A 19,770-nucleotide genomic window follows, 5' to 3' on the forward strand; every position below is an offset into this window, starting at 1 on the left:
AATGTTGTACCAATTAGAGTTCAGGTTTGCTTTTGATCACATAGAGTTTAATTGTAACAGACATTTAAACCAGGGGTGCCAAAATTTTTGCACCCCATTGTGGGCTCCAGAATTATTGCCACCCTTATTTAAGAAAATGAAGAAAAAAGGCTGCATATAATAAATGACACAGTAATACTCTATATGTTATGTTCAAACATATGTGAAAACTATATACTTTTATTTCAATACATTTACTCTCATGCTTCAATGTTTTTTTTATTAAGTAATCTATCTAATTTCTTCTGAAAACCGTAGGTGCCATAATTATTGGCACCCCTAACAATTATTGTAAGTAAAATCAAATAAAATGAAATTGGCAATACAATTTTACTTAATTTAGTTCATCTCAATCTAAAGGAACTATATTGTCATTCCATCACTTCCAGTTTCACTAGAGAATAAAAATGAGGTAACAAGCATACAAAATCCCTTTGTCATCCATCAGCATGGGAAAAGCCAAATAACTGTTAATTCAGAAGAGACCAATGGTAATTTACTGTCACAAGTCTGGTAATGAGTACAAAAAAGACATAAACGGGTAAACATACCACTTAGCACTGTAAGAGCAATAATAAAAAGGTGTAAAACATATGGAATGGTTGCAAGTTTGCCAGGAAGAGGAAGCAAGCGCATGATGTCCCCATGGATGGTGAGGAAGATGGTGAGGGAGGCCATTAATAACCCAAGGATCACTGTTTAAGAATTGCAGAAATTGGTTTGTTTCTTGCGGTCAACAAGTCTAAAAAAAACATAAAATGGCACCTCCATACCAACTAACTCTTTGGAAGGGTGGCATGAAGACAACTCTTACTGAGGACAATAAACAAAACCAAGAATCTGGAGCTTGCCAAACCTCATTCAAATTATGACTGGAAGAGAGTGCTATTGTCAGATGAGACCACAATTGAATGTTTTGGCCATACACACCATCGAAATGTTTGGCAGCAAAAGAGGAATGCATACAGGAGAAGCACCTCATACCTACAGATATGGAGGTGGGTCATTGATATTTTGGAGATGTTTTGTTGGCAGTGGTCCCGGGGCACTATTTTACATCAATGGCACAATGAATTCAACAAAGTACCAGGAAATTCTGGCAGAAAATTTGGTTGTCTCTGCTAAGAAGCTAGGACTTGGTCATAGGTAGATTGTCCAGCAGGACAATGACTCCAAGCATACATCAAAATCTAAACAGAAATGCTTAAGTGAAATCAACATCCATGTTTTCCAATGGCCATCTCAGTCTCCAGACTTAAATTCCATCAAAAGCCTGTGGTCTGAACCGAAGAGGGGGGGGTCCATAAGCGCAAACCCAAAGATATCAATGATATATGGAGCAATGGTCAAAAATCCCTCCAAATGTGTTCGCTAACCTTATCACAAATTATAGGAGAAGACTCATGGCTGTCATCTTTGCCAGGGGTGTTTTCACAAAGTATTAAACCAGGGGTGCCAATAATTTTGGAACCTGTTTTTGGGGAAATATTTTTGGTATTTTTAAAAAATTAAGACTTTGGTTGATTCCAATGAATCATTAATAAAGCACACTAGTTTACACATGTTGGAAAATAAACCTTATGTCAATAACTATTATTTTTTTAGTTTAGCATTTTTTTAAAGCATTTTTGTGCATATTTATCAATGCCAGTAATTCTGGAGCCCACTGTATATATGCACACACAGATACATACATACAGTTGAGGCCAAAAGTTTACATACACCTAGGCTAAAGACATTCAAACTCAATTTTATAAAACTCCACAGATTTCATGTTACCATACATTTCCTGTGTTAAGTCAATTAAGGTATCTACTTTATTTCCATAAGAGGTCATTTCAAAATAATAGTTAAGAGAGAGATTTATTTCAACTTTTATGTACTATATCAGATTTTCAGTGGGTTAAAAGTTGACATACACTTTGTCAGTATTTGGTGGCATTGCCTTTTAATTGCTTAACTTGAATCAAATTCTTGGGGTAGCCTTCCACAAGCTTCTCACAATACTTTGCGGCATTTTTTGCCCATTCCTCCTGATAGAACTGGTGTAACTCAGTCAGGTTTGTGGGCCTCTTTGCTTGGACATGCTTTTTCAGTTCAGAGCACAAATTTTCTATGGGATTCAGATCAGATCAGAGCTTTGTGATGGCCACTCCAATAGTTTCACTTTGTTGTCTTTAAGCTATTTTGTTACAACTTTGGAGGTATACTTAGGATCATTGTCCTGCTGGAAGACCTAGTTGGGACCAAGTTTTAACTTTTTAGCTGATGTCTTGAGGTGTTGCTTTAGTATTTATAGATAATCCTCCTTCCTCATGATGCCATCTATTTTATGAAGTGCACCAGTCCCATTTCCAGCAAAACACCTCCACAACATGATGCTACCACTCCCATGCTTCACAGTTGGGATGATGTTCTTCGGATTAAAAGCCTTACCCTTTTTTTCCATACATAGCACTGATCATTATGGCCAAACAGTACAATTTGTTTCATCTGACCAGAGAACACTCCTCGAGAAGGCTAGGTCTTCGTCCTGGTGATCACTGGCAAACTTCATTCTGGCTTTTTATGCCAGGGTGGGAGGGTGGTGGATGGGTTATTAAATTGGCTGAAATCTTGTTTACTTTAAGTGTTTTTTAAACCACAGGTAGCCAAATGCTATTTGCCTGTAGTGGAAGTAAAATATTCCAGTCAATTCAATTCAGTTTTATTTGTATTGTGATTTTTTACAGAAAACTGTCACAAAGACGCTTTACAGACTAGCAAGGCAAGGGCAAACAGAGCAAACACCAGGCCTGAACCACCAAATAGCAAATACATGAGGTAAAAAAAATTCCCAGTGGGGAGAAAACCGTCAAACGGCGGCAAGAAAAAAACTCCCCAATGGGATAAAATCTCGAGAGGAACCCAGCTATAGAAGGGGCGCCCATCCTCCACTGGCCAGCCTGGTGTAAAATAGCAGTAGAATGGAATGTGGCAGAAATGCTACAAGGAATCTATCACAGCAAAAAAATGGGTTATACAGATTACAGTTGCGGTGAGAGCTAACAGGAATAATTGAAGACCAAATGGTATAGTAAGTTTAGAGGAGCCGAGTGATAGACCTGTAGCTCCAGGCTGCATCAAGGCATGGGCAGGGGCGGAACAGGGCTGAAGCAGTGCATGACCATGGAGCGAGGAAACAGGCTGGATCGGTCTTTGAACTCAGGGTGAGGTAAGGATGGGAGCCCCCTGGAAAGAGAAACAGGGAAGGTAAGATTAGGCGCTATAAAGATTGTGAACACACAGAGTAAATGTACGTGTGTGTATGTAAGGGCCAAGTAAACATAGAAAGATTAGATTTCACTCAATTTAGTTACCTGTGGAGGGTATTTGAATTTAATTGTAATTGAAGTCAAAGGAGGCTATTTTGAGGAAAGTCATGTATAAAATTATTTTTAAGTAGAAGTCATCTTTTTGTGTTATTGGTAGAAATAAAACAATAAAAAAATGTTTGTACTTTGTTTTGTGGTTCAATAAATGTGCATATATTAACTGAATTCTTTTTTTTTTTTTAACTACAGATGGCCTAATACTTAGTCTGTACTGTGTGTATGTATATTTTTCCATTGTGAAACCAAAGTGTTTAAAAATACCCTTCAATTAAAGATGAGATTATGCACTTTAACCATATGTAAATTGTTTGATTATTGACCTAAAATTGTACATTACTGAGCCAAATCAAGAAAAAATGTCATTGTCCCAAACATTATGGAGCTCATTGTACTTGTATTATTTGGAAGGCAGTTTTTCATGCAAGTCTCTTTACCCTACAGTACATCAGCTGTTATCAGCTATTTAAATTCGGAATGTCCGTTCACCAACCAAATGGAGGCACTCTGTTGCCCCAAATGTAAGCATCTTGTCAGACTTTCTACCATTGTAATGCAATGTTTTTTTTTTTTCCAGCTGAAGTCTGGGAGAAGGAATTTGATCCCATCATGGTAATTCTTAGGACAGTGTACCGGCGGGATGTCCAGTCAGCGATGGACAGATACTCAGCATTGTGAGTTCTCAGTTTCCTCAAGAAACTTGGCACATATTTATGTATTTCTAGTGTGTTCAAACGCCACTGTTTGGAATGAGTGTGCAAGGCATTGCAATGTGCCGTACTAAGAGAGGCCAGTTTTGCCCCGAGAATCAATGCTAATGCCTGCACTTGGAATTGTGCTAGTTTAGGGAGAAGTTGGTGATACAAGCAACTTCCAATTGGAAGGTGGTCAAATACCATTATTGAAAAATTTAAACCCAATGGACCAGGGAATTATTTCTGTATTGAACACTAGAGATATGTAAAAATAAATGTGGATTTTGAGGTGAGGCAGATGGCACATGGTTACTGTCCTGTGGATCGCTGTGTGATGTCACTAAATGTATTGAAATGTCTTCCTCTAGGCAGTTCTACTTAATGCCTTATAATGATTGATTACCATTATTATTAAGTACTATTATTGTATGCATTCTCATTTTTCGATCTTGTTTTAGATGATCTTGCCTTGTTTTTTTTGCCGTTGAAATGTGAAGTGTGTACCTGCTTCCTGTAAAGAAGTGTAATTCTGTATCTAATTTAGGTTGTATTGCTTGTTTGGTGAATAGTTGTTTAGTATTGGAGTTTATTATTGTGCGGTTCTTTTTCGCTCATACACCTTTTGCAATGGTTGTTGCAATTTACCAAAATCTCAAATAAGAAGGCTCTCTTTCACTTTCATTTTATATTCGTTCTCATTTCACATGCAACACAGTCACAGAACTTACTTGTCCTGTCAGCATATTTGGTGACCTACAAACTTAGATCTATCTACAGACTTAATAAGCCATCTTGCTCACCTCCTCTGCCGAACTTTTTAAGATGGATAGCCTATCCAGCAACCCGTCAGATGATGATTTCTTCAATCTGGTCCACGTCGCCCATGATCATAACCCGATCGACGCTACGGCCATATCAGTCATTTAAGACCTTGCAGATTCCTCAGTCAAACTTGCCTTTGCCCTAGACAACTGTCAGCAATATCTCATCCTTCTTTACCCCCAACAAATTGATCAACAGTCTGCTGGATCTGCCCATCTCCCACCATTTCTTGAAGACGAAGAGAGGGTATTTCTGCATATTTTTAACCTGAATTCATAACACCTAGCAAGCTACTAAATGCAATGTCAGTTTGTCAGATGACTTGAAAGCTTTCTCGGAGCACGGCCCCGCGGGTCATGTCATTGCTTTTCATTTACTGTGATGACACAAGCTGTCTCCAATCGTGAAGGGAAGTTAAATTCTTTTATCCTGACTTGTTCACAAACGATTTGTTCAGTGAAAAGAACACATTTTTTTATTCATTTACTTGATTCAGTAATCCCCATTTCCCCAGAGGGCATAGGAACCCTCTATCGGCAAACAAAGACTCAAAAATGTTGTGATTCTCATTCAGAGCTGGCTTTAACGTTCATTAATGGCTCGTTCAGACACGTCTCGATCATTCAGTGGAGTGGAGATAGCCGTTCTTTGGCGTGATGGATTGACTTGGCCCATGAGTGCTAAACCATTGCAATGCATTGTTCTGATAGAAAACACAACTAGATATTGTACCCTGTCAGCAAGGATTAATTTAAATAATAATTTTCCAAACCCAGCAGTTTTAACCGTTAACACTCGTTGACGTCTGGCACTCTGAATCCCGAACACAAGTGCATCAACACCTCACTTAGCCAAATATTTTTATTTGATTTAATTTGATAATTATTATCAAAGATATGAATTATCAATCAAATCGCCAAATTCATTGATATGCAGAGAAAACTGTTTGGATCAACCTTTATCAAAACGTACAAATCACAACCAGGTGAGAATTAAGAAATGTTAAGTGACAACAAATATTCACGTCTAATCTAAAGATGAGGTTCAACTACCTTAAAACTATTAACAAAGGTTACAGACATGGACAGTCACACAAGAAATTAATGGGAGAAGATGGCAAACCACAGCTTTTGTCCCAGAGTAATCCAAAATGCAGAAACCAAAAGACAGCAGAATAGTCCAAAAGAACCAGAGATGAAAAGTAGAATGGCATGCCTAGATGCAAGTCTCAGATGCCCACTTCCAACTGTTACAAAACTACCTCCTTCCATGTTGCCAAAACCTAAAAACTAAAAGAAAGCTGCATATTTTAACTGGTGAAAAAGAGGAGGGGGCAGGGGCATGGACACCCTCTCTGACACACACACGCAGACACACAGATTCAACCCTCAGATAGTAACGCCCTAGTTCCTGCTCTCTTTTTTCTCCAGGCAACGCTGGCTGAGCACTTTGAAGCTTTCTATGGCTGAGAACGGCCAAATGGTTAATTACATTACCACCCCTGTAGGTGATAAACCCTTCATGCAAACATGTGCCGAAGAGGAAGCTTCAGTTTACAGAAAAGTAAGAAAGACAGGGGAAGTGGGTTACCAGACAAGACATTGACATTTACAAAGTGATTCAATTTTTCCAATCAATGTCCACCTTTGATTACTGTCCTGAAACTATAGTCCATCTTTTGGAACAGCTGTGTAGTGGAGACCTCTCTCTGCATCCTGTAGTGTCCAACAACAGATGTGTCCAGTCATTGTGTTAACTGAAAGTCCTTTTTATCCTGTTTTACCTGTGATGAGGAAGGTCTGTAGACATTTGTATTGTGTTACGGGTGATGTTAGAGCCCTGTTGCATCTGGAAATCTCGACAGGTAGTCTTTCAGAGCCAGTCTTCAGTCTGGAGGAGCCACAAGCGTGCTGTGCGTGTGCAGCGTAGCTTCTTTCCCACAGTGCCTTAAGCTTCATTACCCTATGGGATTCTTCACCATCTGGCCTGTGATCCAGACGGGTTTCAACTGCTCTGTGTAGTCAGGATCTGCTTCTCGGGGGGGGGGGTGATGTGTTGCATCACTGTCCCATCACTGAGCGTCCCACTCACAAAAATGTCCTTTGGACCCTGTCATCACTCTTCAGAGTAGTATTCCAGATGTAGTCTCTAACAATCACTGATAAGCACACCCTCACAACAAGCACATAGGTCCATACAGAGAACTTCCTTACTAATGTACTGTTTGACACCTTTCCTCGGAAAAGAACAAAAGACAGAGTTACATCTTTAGACTGACACCTCGACACTAGATTGAGCTGGAAACAACTTGATGGACGTAGTTCCTGTTTGTAATCCAGAGGTGGTGATTGGAAGTGCTGCCGGTTTTACCTCCATGAGAAACAGCTGATGGCTTTTCTCTGACAGCGGAGTGAAGGTGGCCCTTAACCCGTGGAAAGGGGGCACCTTCTGTCAATCAGGGCTGGGAGACTGTGGAAAGTGGATTTTTGGCACATAGTCCAAGGGGGAAGGGACCAGGGGCTCCCTCGCTTGCAGTGGGAACAGAGGTGCGAAGCTGCAGGGCATCTAAGATGGGCCAGAATTTTCTCTTGCAAATCTCAAGAGCGGTCCTCGGTGGAGGATGGTACCGTGTTTGCTGTGTGTTCTGACCCCCACCCTGTCACCCCCACCCTGTGACTACACATCCAGGAGAACTCCAGGGACCTGTGTGAGACTGGCTTTGGCTGTTTCACAGGCTTCCAACATGGCATCAATGATGTCTTTGAAATACATCTCCATCAGTATATCCATGGCAGAACTCCATAGGAGGAAAAGGGGACTGTCCTGGTCTCTCCACTTTTGCGCTTGCGTGCAGTGGAGTCCATGGCTCCCCGGGTGATTGCAGAGGTAGTCCTCCAGAGAGACTGCAGCAGAATACCTCAACATTGGGGTACCCATCCTATGATACCCCAGAACAAGGAGGTACAATGTTTTAAATTGTGTCCTGCTTATTAATTGACTCCCATAGTCCATCAACGCCTGGATAGTGCTCACGAAATTCCTCTTGCATTCCTCTCCAAAACCAGGTGCTCATCACAAATCTCCCGTTTAGATCTGGGCTCAGTAACAGAGGATGGCACCTCCCTCATCTCTCTGCTTTGTGACTGGTCCATGTCTGGTTATAACCTAATTTTCAGACTTAATTTCACAAGAGATTGAACAGTTGATGTAGTTTACCACAGTCTGCTCAATATCCTTTCTTGGTTGGAACTTCCAATTACGTCGGGTTGATAGTACTTAGTTGAGTTATTAAATTAAAATTAATTTATTGTATTATTTCAGATTTAATTACAGTTCAGTGGTCAAAGACCACCATTTAGGGGTCACCCTCAGTTACGCTGTTAGTGGCACAGCACACACTGAATACTGAACCCAGAATAACTGGAGATCACCCTTTATCAACCTCAATACTTCAAATTATTTAGAGGGAATTGACCCTTGGCACTTATGAATTCAGATGTCTCTATTTGACTTTGTTGGTGGATCATTCCATCAGTATGAGAGACGAAACACAATCACACACATAAAAAATATAAGCTTTAATGACAAATAATTCCGGAAATTAAGCATTTTGGTTGTAATAGGCCTATAGGATAGGACACTGGCACAGTATAGCACAATACAACTCATACATATAATGTAGCATGTAGTGACGAGTGAGACGTTAAAGTATTAGTATTATGGTTCATAAGTGATACGCTATCGCAACAAGGTTGCTGGGTAACGCTACACAGAAACTCACTATGAACTAATACAATTCTACGCACGTAGCCTATGATTAGTAGGTGACAGACAACAATCGGTTACACTTGACTCATAACACAAAGGTCTTTAACCATACAGTTAGATTTACAGTCCGTCAGCTGTCTTGCTACTGCTGGCTTTGTACGGATGCACGCATAAATAGCTAACGTTAGGTTAAACTTTGAATTATGGTGTTACTTATGAGTCAGAGTGTGGAGAGGAGAGAAAAGAGGGAGGAGAAAGTGATCCCTGAGACCCAGCTGAGGCAGCACGCGCTAAGTTCAAAGCCTGAAAATGCAGCTTGGGACAGGCCAGCTTGATTGGCGACACTGGACTCCCAACACGAACCCTTCAGTACTTCAAGGCATAGACACACAGTTCCAAAGCGGTGCGTACACTCAGAAATCCAATGGTGCAGCGATCCAGGGTTACTCGGTGTGGAGACTGAGGCTTGGATAGCTTCCTAAAAATCAATGTGAACCCCGAAGAAAAAAGAAAAATTGGAAAAAGCAAAAAAAATATGTTCCAGCCTTGGCGGTCATTGACTTAAAAAACCTGGCAGAGTGAGAGAGCGGTCTGAGCTGTCATTGACTGTTTGGAGGGCACACCTTTATACCACATCCGCCTTTCCCATTGGGGGGCGGGTTTCTGTAACATGGTAAATATTTATTCAGTTTTGATCTAGTGGGATAATTATTTATCAATGCAAGAAAGGTGAATATACTTTGTACCCTGAGTTGGGGGTATTAAAAGACAACCATACCTAATACGATTACTTTCGGTTCAGGTTATAGGAAGGTGAAGAATTATTTCTTAGTCGTGCAGGCTAGGGAACTCAGAAACACGATACTGTAAGATTCTAATAGTCTGCACTCACTTTGAGTTTTTCAGACCCGTTGGATATTAGAATGGTATTTACTAATTATGCTTAATATGATTAGACTTATCTCCGTTCGCTGGCATGAATGGAGCGGCGTTGAAATACCGAGGGTGCCTGCTAGTCATCAGTGGTGCTCTATCCGCTTGTTTAGTCTGACGTCACGCATGACGTTTTGCCACTTCCGGGTCCAAGCGCTCCTTCAGATCCCGAACCTATGAACCTTTTCACGATCACTTCCTCCTTTAGTGAGGCACCATTGAGGGTTAAAAAGGGTCTAAATTCTTTCAACTCCAATAAAATCAGTGCACTACAAAATCCAGCATTCTAAAGCAGTTAAAACAACAGCATTATTCTTTCGATTTTGAATTGTTATGTCCCCTCCCCTTTTCAATATCCAATTTTGCAATAGATGGCAATGTTGAATCATGGTTCTAGTTACTTCATTTAGGGATGCCAACCATCCCACAAAATACGGAATCGTCCCTTATTTGGACAGTAGAATAGACGTTCCGTATTTAACTCATGGCTACGGGATGCATTTTCATCCGTATCTTTGTGAACGATTCCGTTTGTAGTAACCGCTGTTTTGAATACAATTCAATAGTTAGCTAGCTAGCTAGCCAGCATAACAAGCATGCTGTGAGATCATTCTGACCTAAAACCCAGAATTTTAATATTGGCTAGGTGACAAGTGACGGCGAACCTATCATAAAGCTAACTGGCATTCAAACCCGGTTTCAGAGTGTCTTGTTAAAACGCAATGTCTACACTGCTAGACCGCAACATTTTAAAAAAGCAAGACAGAGCTAGGGAGATTAATTTGATTGAGTTATGGTTTCATGTAGTTTTCTTAAATAATGTAATGGCAAAAATGACCAAAATTGGTGCTAATTGTATGGTATAAAACAAGAAGGAACTATTTTTTCTTGATAGAATCGTTGGTTTCATAGAATTAATGACCAAAGGTTTTTGCTTAACAACGGTGCAAATAGTAGAACTTCCATTATTTTCCAATAACGGGACAGCCCGTCGTGGTTTATGCCTTACATATAATACAGTGGTAAGAATATATGGTCGTAGGTGTACAGTAATGATAAACTGTAATGTAGACAGGTTGTGCACTAATGTATATGCATAATGAGAAGGACAGGTAAGAACAGCTACCTAACGTTAGCACCCCCTGGCGCCAAACTTTGTTTTTCTTCATTCGTTTAAGAATTGTAACTTAATTATCAACTGCAGCCATTTCCTCTTCTCTTTCTCATCGCAAGGAAAGCGGTAGAATGACAACTGAATAGTTTTTTTGGACTCCGCTCTATTCAAACAACAAGGGACATAGCACTGTGGCACGTTGAAAAGATGAGAGCCTCAGCCAATGCAGCAGAGCCTTGGACCCAGAAACAGTATTATCGGAAGTTCGATACGTTATGGCTTAACAAGCGGATATGGATATGCAGCAATTATCTAGGCGCCGAGTTGGCGCAGCCCGAAGCTATCACATCGTGGGAGGTTCACGCCATGAGCGTGTTTAGCAACGAATGAACATTTACTATGCCTCCACTACATTCACGGAGGTTGTTAATCTCCCCAGTGTCATCTATAGCTTTGATCGTATAATTATGAGTATCTGGTATGAGAGGTCTGGCGATGCTGAAGGGAAGTGGAAGATAGTGTTGGAATGTTGAAAGTAACAGACACATGGAGACTTCCGGTGGCGCTATGAAGAGACAGGATGCACGTTTAATTAGCTCTGCACTTTTCCGAACAAATTACACTAATAACAGAGCAAAAACCGCTCATCACTACACCATCATATGCGGAAAGACCGAAATATCAACAACACAAACGTTAACGGAAAACAGTCCACAATGCCACCCAAACCAAAACCGAAAAAAGACGGAGAGGAAGGCCACACACAAGCCCCTGGCTCGCCTGAGAGACAGCCCCCCGAAGAGAATGCAAACCAAACATAGGTTCTACAAGGTATTAAAACCCTTCACCGAGAACTCTCTGAAGTGAAGCAGGAAATATGCGCCAAAATAGACTCTCGCATTGAAGAGGTAACCGCGACCCTGAGTAGGGAAATTCTATGATTGGAAACCGATATCAACCACAAGCTGGAAACCATTCAGGCAACCTCACTCGCCTACAGCAAGATCATTCAAGAGCTAGAGTTAGCGGCTACAGCTAGCTCCGATTCTACGGATGAGTTGAAAGTCGAAGTGGAGCGCATCTCCGGCTTGGTGTCAAAATTATCAGAAAAATGTCTAGATCTGGAGGGACGTTCCAAGCGTCAAAATCTGAGAATAGCCGGAGTGAAGGAAGGTATGGAACACGGTCAAAATGTCTGGGATTTCACAGCACAACTACTGAAAGACACACTCACTCTGGACAAGAAGCCTATGCTCGACCGAGCACACAGGGCGCTGAGAACTCGACCAGACGACAATGCACCACAGCGACATCTGATCCTGCGGGTACACTACTGCCACGTCCTGGAGGATATACTTCGCAAAGTGGCAAAGGATAGGAACCTGTCATACCAAAGACAACGGATTTGGATCTTCCAGGATTTCCCCCCTGAAGTTGTTAAGCAAAGGGAACTTTTTACCAAGACAAGAGGAATACTGAGAGACATACCAGGAGTCCGATTTGGACTCTTGTACCCGGCCAAACTCCGCATTACACACGACGGCGCTGACACTCTCTTCACTGACCCCAAAGAAGCATTACAGTATGCCCAGTGCATCGCCAGAGCCGCCAGGGGATAAGTATTATAATGACTAGGTCATGGACTGTTTGTGTCTTGTACGGTAAAATTACGAGATTCATGCCCATCAATTACGCATTCAGCTACTTACTTAGATGACTTGTTATAGTTTATGCTGAGTTGCTTTATACACTTCAACATTCAAGGTGTTCTTCCTAATTCCCTCTTGTTAAATGGATGGACTGCATTTATATAGCGCTTTTATCCAAAGCGCTTTACAATTGATGCCTCTCATTCACCAGAGCAGTTAGGGGTTAGGTGTCTTGCTCAGGGACACTTCGACACGCCCAGCGCTGGGATCGAACCGGCAACCCCCCGACTGCCAGACAACCGCTCTTACCTCCTGAGCTATGTCGCCCCCTCTTGTTGAAATGTAGAATGGGCTTTGACTATTATCCCATAACACGTAATTTTATAGAACTTTTATTAGAGTGGCAAGCTGAGCTTCTAGAAGGTTTTTACTTTTTGTTCTGTTTAGTTTATAAATACGTTAAAGTTGCAGGGTTACCTAATAGATACCAGTACTAGAAGTTAATTATACGGAAGGTTGCTTTAAGACTACCGCTGTTTTGAGGTTTGAGGTGTTTTTTTTCTCTCTTTTTTGTTTTCCTAACCTATTTACCCATGTATTGATTTTCCAATCTGAATTAATATTCTTAACCTTCATACTTTCCATGGAAATCTGTGGGGGGTATTTACCCAGACTACACTTGAAAATGTACTTTAACTACTTAAGGTGGATCATTTCATTCAGCAGATAACACATACTAATACTAAGTAGGCTATGCAAGATAATGTAGCTTGCAGAATGGGGGGAAAATTTGTCACCTTTTGTAGTTGGAATATTGGGCGCAAATGAACCAATAAAAAGGGGCAAAATACTAGCCCACTTAAAATCCCTTAACACAGACATAATATTCTTACGGGAGACACATCTCAAGAATGACTCACACAGGCTAAGGAGGTGGTGGATTGGACAGCTATACCACTCCAATTTTCCCTCCAAAGCCAGGGGTACTGCAATTCTAATTCGTAAAGGTATTCCATTCAAACACAAGACCACAATAACTGATAAGGTATCCATTCACTATGATAGGTATATCATAGTGACTGGAAAATTGTACTCAAGCTCGCTGACCTTAGTGAACCTATATGGTCCAAATTTCGATAACCCCCAATTTTTCAATAAAGTATTTGATTTAATCAGATATATCCCAGTACAATTTGATAATTGGGGGTGATTTAAATTGTATATTAGACCAATACTTAGATCTTTTTCTAGCAGAATAAATACATCAAAGTCCAGTGAATTTCTGAACACTTATATAAACAACACAAATATATATGATGTATGGAGGATTGCCAACCCATCAGGAAGAGCGTACTCCTTCTACTCAGGTTTCCATAAAGTTTACACAAGAATAGATTATTTTCTGGTAGACTCTAAACTCATGCCATATACTTACAACCCAAAATATCACAATATCATTATTTCAGACCCCAGTCCTCTTATGTTTTCTGTGAAATTGTTAGGAATTGGGAAAAGTCAGTCGAGCTGGAGATTTAACCCTCAAATGCTCGCAGAAGCTAAAGTCTGTGAATACCTGAAGTCACAGATAGAATTATTCTTCGAGACAAATGACACTCCTGGTGTTTCTCCATCACTGCTCTGGGAAACCTTTAAAGCCTTCCTCAGAGGCTGCATTATTTCATACCACACAACTCAGAATAAGAGAAGAAAGGCAGAGCAAATAGAGCTAGAAAAACAAATAAAACAGTTGGACATAAAAAACGCTGCCTATCCATCCATAGAAAAACATAACAAAATATCTGTACTCAAATACAAACTAAACCAAATACTCTCAGCAAGAATCAGTAGAGCATTTCAATTCACCAAACAAAAACAATTTGGCGATAAACCCCATTAACCTTTAGCGAGACAACTTTGCAAATTAGAAAACGACCGTATGATACATAAAATCAGATCGGAAAAAGGAGAATTGCTCTCATTGCCCAAAGACATTAATGAAAGATTTCAACAGTTTTATGAAACCCTCTACTCATCTCAATCAACAGTTGACCCAGTGACAATGCAGACCTTTTTTGGTAAGTGCAACCTTCCAGCCCTCAGTGAGATGGAACACAAGGAGAGGAAGAGTCAATTATCACATTAATTCCTAAAAAAGATAAGAACCTTGAAGAGGTGGGATCTTAAAGAGCAATTGCGCTATTAAACACAGATCAGAAAATCCTAGCCAAGACTCTGGCCCATAGACTCATCCTAGTTGTTGGCAAACTTGTTCATCCAGATCAAACTGGGTTTATGCCTAAACGGCACTCACTCTTTAATCTGAGGCGGCTGTTTAATATAATTTACTGACGCAGAATACAAAACAAAGCCCTTACAATCATTGCACTGGACGCGGAAAAAGCATTCGACCAAGTTGAATGGTCTTATCTCTTCGCAGTGCTGGAGAAAGTCCAATTTGGCGAAAACTACATTTCATGGATAAAACTCCTATATACAAACCCGAGTGCCGGAATATTAACCAATCAAACATTATCATCAAAGTTTTACTTATTCAGAGGCAGTAGACAAGGATGCTATTTGCATTAGCCATAGAACCATTTGCTGAGAGCATCAGGTCCCATCCAGGTATACATGGCTACAATACTAGACATACCACAAATAAAATTTCCCTTTATGCAGACGACGTACTACTATACATTACTTACCCCCAAACCAGTATCCCAAATTTACTATCCACAATAGACCAATTCGGCACCTTCTCTGGCTAAAGAATAAATTGGAATAAAAGTGAACTTATGCCAATAAACGTACAGGATGTCACTTGGCTCCAACAGCTCCCTTTTAGAATTGCAACTGAAAAATTCAGATATCTCGGAGTTTACATTACCAGGAAGTACTCCCTCCTGTTTGAAACAAATTTCCCCCCATTAATCACAAAACTTAAATTCAACATTCAATTTTGGAAAACATTGCCCATTTTCCTGCTGGGCAGAGTAAATGCTATAAAAATGATCTTTCTCCCACAGCTATTTAGTTCAGACAGTACCAATATATCTTCCCAAATCATTTTTTAAGAAACTATAAACTTCCATTGTTACCAACTTTATTTGGGATTACAAAAGCCACAGAATAAATAAACGACACCTGTGCAAATTCAAAGAGAGTGGAGGACTAGCCTTACCCAATTTCCGGCTTATTACTGGGCAACGATTATTAAGACCATAATCTTCTGGTTAGATGACTCACACCAACAGGCCAATTGGCAAAAAATGGAGAGAGAGGATTGCTTGTCTTTCTCCATAGGTGCAATTATCATGTCTCCAATACCACTGAGTAAGTCAACATATGACCACAATCCTATAATACACAGTACCATTCGTATTTGGAAACAGTTGAAGTTCCGTCTAAAATTGAGAGACATGTCTTTCCTTCTGCCAATTGCAATCAACCCCTCCTTTTAACCCTCTACTTTAGATGGTGCCTTCACCCAATGGAAGAACCAAGGAATCAATACTGTGGGTGACCTATATTTGAAGGGGACTTTTTCCTCTTTCCAAGAGCTGCGGGAGAAATACAACATGAATACTGACAATTTTTTTCAGATATCTTTAAGTTAGAGACTATGTGAAAACACACATGCAGGACTACAACAGTGCAAGCCCAGATAAACCTGATGAATGTTTGAATAGGCAGGCAAATACAGAGAAGTTGATATCCTACATTTACAATGTTCTACAAAACATTAACGCCCCTTCATCTGAGGTTTACAAGCGTGCATGGGAGGATGACTTGGGTCAACAAATCTCAGATGACTTACGGGATGAAAGCTTACAATATATTCATACTTGCTCTGTAAATGCCAGACATTGCCTGATACATTTTAAAGTGCTGCACAGGTTATACTATTCAAAATCTAAACTGAATAAAATATTCCCCAGTGTTTCCCCTCTCTGCAACAAATGTCAGCTCCAAGAAGCCACTTTAACCCACAGCTTTGTACTTTGCCCCAAAATAGAAACCTTTGGACTGAAATATTCAGCATCCTCTCCAATATACTGAAAATCCCACTGGAGCCAGATTCAAAACTGATTGTATTGGGAAAATCGGTTGGCACTTAGCCTACGGGCTAATAGCAGCAAAAAAACTTTAAATTCTTAAATTCTGGAAAAAAGATGTTTCCTCCAGTGGCATGAATCTCGTAATTTTACCGTACAAGACACAAACAGTCCATGACCTAGTCATTATAATACTTATCCCCTGGCGGCTCTGGCGATGCACTGGGCATACTGTAATGCTTCTTTGGGGTCAGTGAAGAGAGTGTCAGCGCCGTCGTGTGTAATGCGGAGTTTGGCCGGGTACAAGAGTCCAAATCGGACTCCTGGTATGTCTCTCAGTATTCCTCTTGTCTTGGTAAAAAGTTCCTCCAGTGAAGCTGTGGATCACAGAACTAACTGACACATTACATATAGAGAGAATTAGATTTATCTTGAAAGATAAAGTGAAACAATTTTTAAAAATATGGTCACCATTTATTTTTTTCTCGAACAACACACAAATTGAACACAAACTCATAAGTTATAAGTAGTGCTGGGCGGGTGAGTGGATGGGTGGTTTGACGGGTATATCCCCCTTATTCTTTTTTCTTTCTCTTCCTTTTCTCTCTCTCCCTTTAATTTTACGCCATCTTTGTGAAATAATGTAAAAATTGAAGCAGTTCTCTATTCTGTATAAATGTCAAGATTTTTGCACAAATGCTTCCAATAAAAATATTTGAAACGCGTAACAGACGCATGCTCATTTGGGACCTTGTGCAGAAATAGAGCATTTTGTGCCCTCAGAGAGAGGACTGCTGAGAAACAACGTACAACTGCCCTACAACCCGATTAGAAGAACTCTAGTGTTGTTATTCTCGACCCCCGAAAGAGTTGTGATTATCGTTCATTTCGTTCAGTAGCCTAGGGTAATGGCGGCATTTGGGGCGGCAGTGTAGTATAATGGGTAAGGAGTTGGTCTTGTAATGTAATCACTCATAAAACATATGTATAGGCAGTCAGCAGCTAATGGCTCTTTTGGTTTTTTAATGTTATGTCTTGCAGCATTGTGTCATTCAAATTATTTTGCACAATGCTATAAATTGTTAGAAGCAGAGTGTGATGCAGGCGGAGTTGCTCGGTCAATCAAATGAGTAAAATGGACGAGTCTACTGAGAAAACGAATCATTACCCCTTAGTCAGTAAAAAGTGTTGTTCAATTCGAACGAATCATTCGCGAACTGCACACCACTGCATATCCAATACTTGTATATCTTGGTGGACCGAACCCATTTTGGCCAGAATAACGTTTGTTTGCTTTAAGATGATTGTAAAATATTAGCACCTTTCATCTTTCGTGTAATTCCTCTCATTGGATGGAAACGCATCATCACCCATGCTGGCCAAGTTAACTTCCATTTTTTTAGGACAGTGTTATCTTTTCTTCAAAAACATGAACCAGTGTTCAGTGGTTTTCGTAAAGTAAAACTAACGCCGTATGCATTTACTCAAACATATTGTTATGGGATGCAACATTTAATGAAGTGCAAAGTGTTCTCTTAAAACACTGCATGTGGAAAATTCCTCAGTTTCAAACTGTACTGCCCCACGGCTTCAGAATTCCGACATATTGCCATCACCTGAAGAGCTTATGGCTTATTTCAATAATATTGAAACCCCTGACTGGCGAACAATACGTGCATCAGCTATCCGTAATCAGAGTTATCACATTGGCTTTGTTCAGTGTCAATAAATTTGTAAGCAACTTTATCAGAATGCTCATTTGTGCTGCTTACAAACCGTACTAATTGCTCAGGCTAAAACTCGAGTTCTCTTTTTCAGAAAAATCCATTAGCTACAGAGCGTCAAGCTCTTTGAATTTGAATTCACTAGAATTTGACTCATAGCTAAATTTTTTAATACAACTGTTGACCTACTGTTTACCATGACTTGATAAGTCTGCTTTTTTAAAGTGGCATTCTGTTTATAATCTTGTACCGTGAACATTGTAGTATCATATTTGGCCATTTCCATTATACACAGAAAACATACAGTAAAATGGGCTCGCTGAGGCCTCATGCTGTCGTCTAATTAGCCACCACTGCTCATTGCCATGATATCGCTATCTTAAGTTCTGTGTAGGCTTATGTTTACCGTCTTCAGTCGTGATACTATATGCTGTGATAATAATGAATGTTATTCTTACGAAAGGGGATGCATACTGTACGTGTGTACTCAACAATATAATTAATACTAATTTGGGGGGAAAAAAAACATTTTTCGACTGCCAATATAATGTGTCTAATGTAACCTGCCCTAAAGCCTGAAAGCATTTTTCATAGTTTCATCCGCTGAAGCTATGATGTAGCCTTGTCTGATGCCATTACCCTGCGTTTTCCTTGTTGTGCACACAACTACACATGTGACCAAGGACTTAACTGAGGATGGTGAGTGAAACTATTATACTTTCTGGTGTCTCGTGGAGTGTAATAGTTCCTCATAAGTTTCTATTGGCGGCGCTGTCTGTATATTATCTCCGTGGCAATGCCTTTTTGGTGTCCAGTGGTGCCGGGTTGCTCGTGCATGAAGGGCACTGTCCATGGTTTGCTTTTGATGATTCAGATCACTGCATGTATAACTTTGTTGCTGCATCACCACAGATCAGACCCCTGGCTGGGCATACGGCCGGTAATGTTACCGACCAGACAGAATCGCAACTGAGATTTTGGTCCTTGATTTCTGTGGAGTCTGTACTAATGTTTAACTCACATTGTCAACTCATTGGCAAGCTACTGTTACAACCTCTGGCTCTCAGGTTGCAATAAAGAATGGGGGACACATGAAACAATCAAATAATTTATTAACAAAGTTAATGAACTGAACTACATAAAATAAGTTACGTATATGAGCGTCAGTAGAATCAGTGGTGTAAGTGAGTGTGTGTGTGTAGAGTATGTCGTGTGTGTTGCAAGGTGTGAACCAAATAATAACCAAACTAATTAAGTGTGCAGCGGACTGGAGAGAGCCCGCACTGGGAACTGGCAGCAGTCTTTATGCTAGAGGACACGCCCAGACCCAGGTGTACTCCCTCAGCTCTGACGAGCCGCCTCCCAACCTAGAATGACACAAGGTAGAACAGGAATGAACAACAACACCACAAAAGGGGGCGGGTCGTCACACTACCTAAAATTAAACTCTATCGAAATGCTGAAGGCAAAACTGTCTAAGGTGCAGCTGTATATTACCCAGAGTGATTCAAGTAATGCAATGCGCCTTTGCAAAGAAAGTCTATTTTTTTCTTTGTCAAAATGTGAATGATGCCCATCTCTAAACTCACTAAACATTAAT

At 40.3% G+C, this 19,770-nt stretch overlaps 1 protein-coding gene across 5 annotated transcripts in view; it reads left to right on the top strand.

Annotated features, from left to right (window-relative positions):
- ubr3 (ubiquitin protein ligase E3 component n-recognin 3) overlaps window positions 1-19,770 on the top strand; it is a 412,017-nt gene that overhangs the window by 144,273 nt on the left and 247,974 nt on the right. For all 5 annotated transcript variants that reach the window (XM_064329864.1, XM_064329859.1, XM_064329863.1 and 2 more), the window contains one exon: window positions 3,988-4,084. In XM_064329864.1, coding sequence (XP_064185934.1) covers window positions 3,988-4,084 — 97 coding nt within the window. The remainder of the gene's footprint in view (window positions 1-3,987; window positions 4,085-19,770) is intronic.

This window comes from Anguilla rostrata, chromosome 3 (genome assembly GCF_018555375.3).
Source record: "Anguilla rostrata isolate EN2019 chromosome 3, ASM1855537v3, whole genome shotgun sequence".
Classification (NCBI taxonomy): domain Eukaryota; kingdom Metazoa; phylum Chordata; class Actinopteri; order Anguilliformes; family Anguillidae; genus Anguilla; species Anguilla rostrata.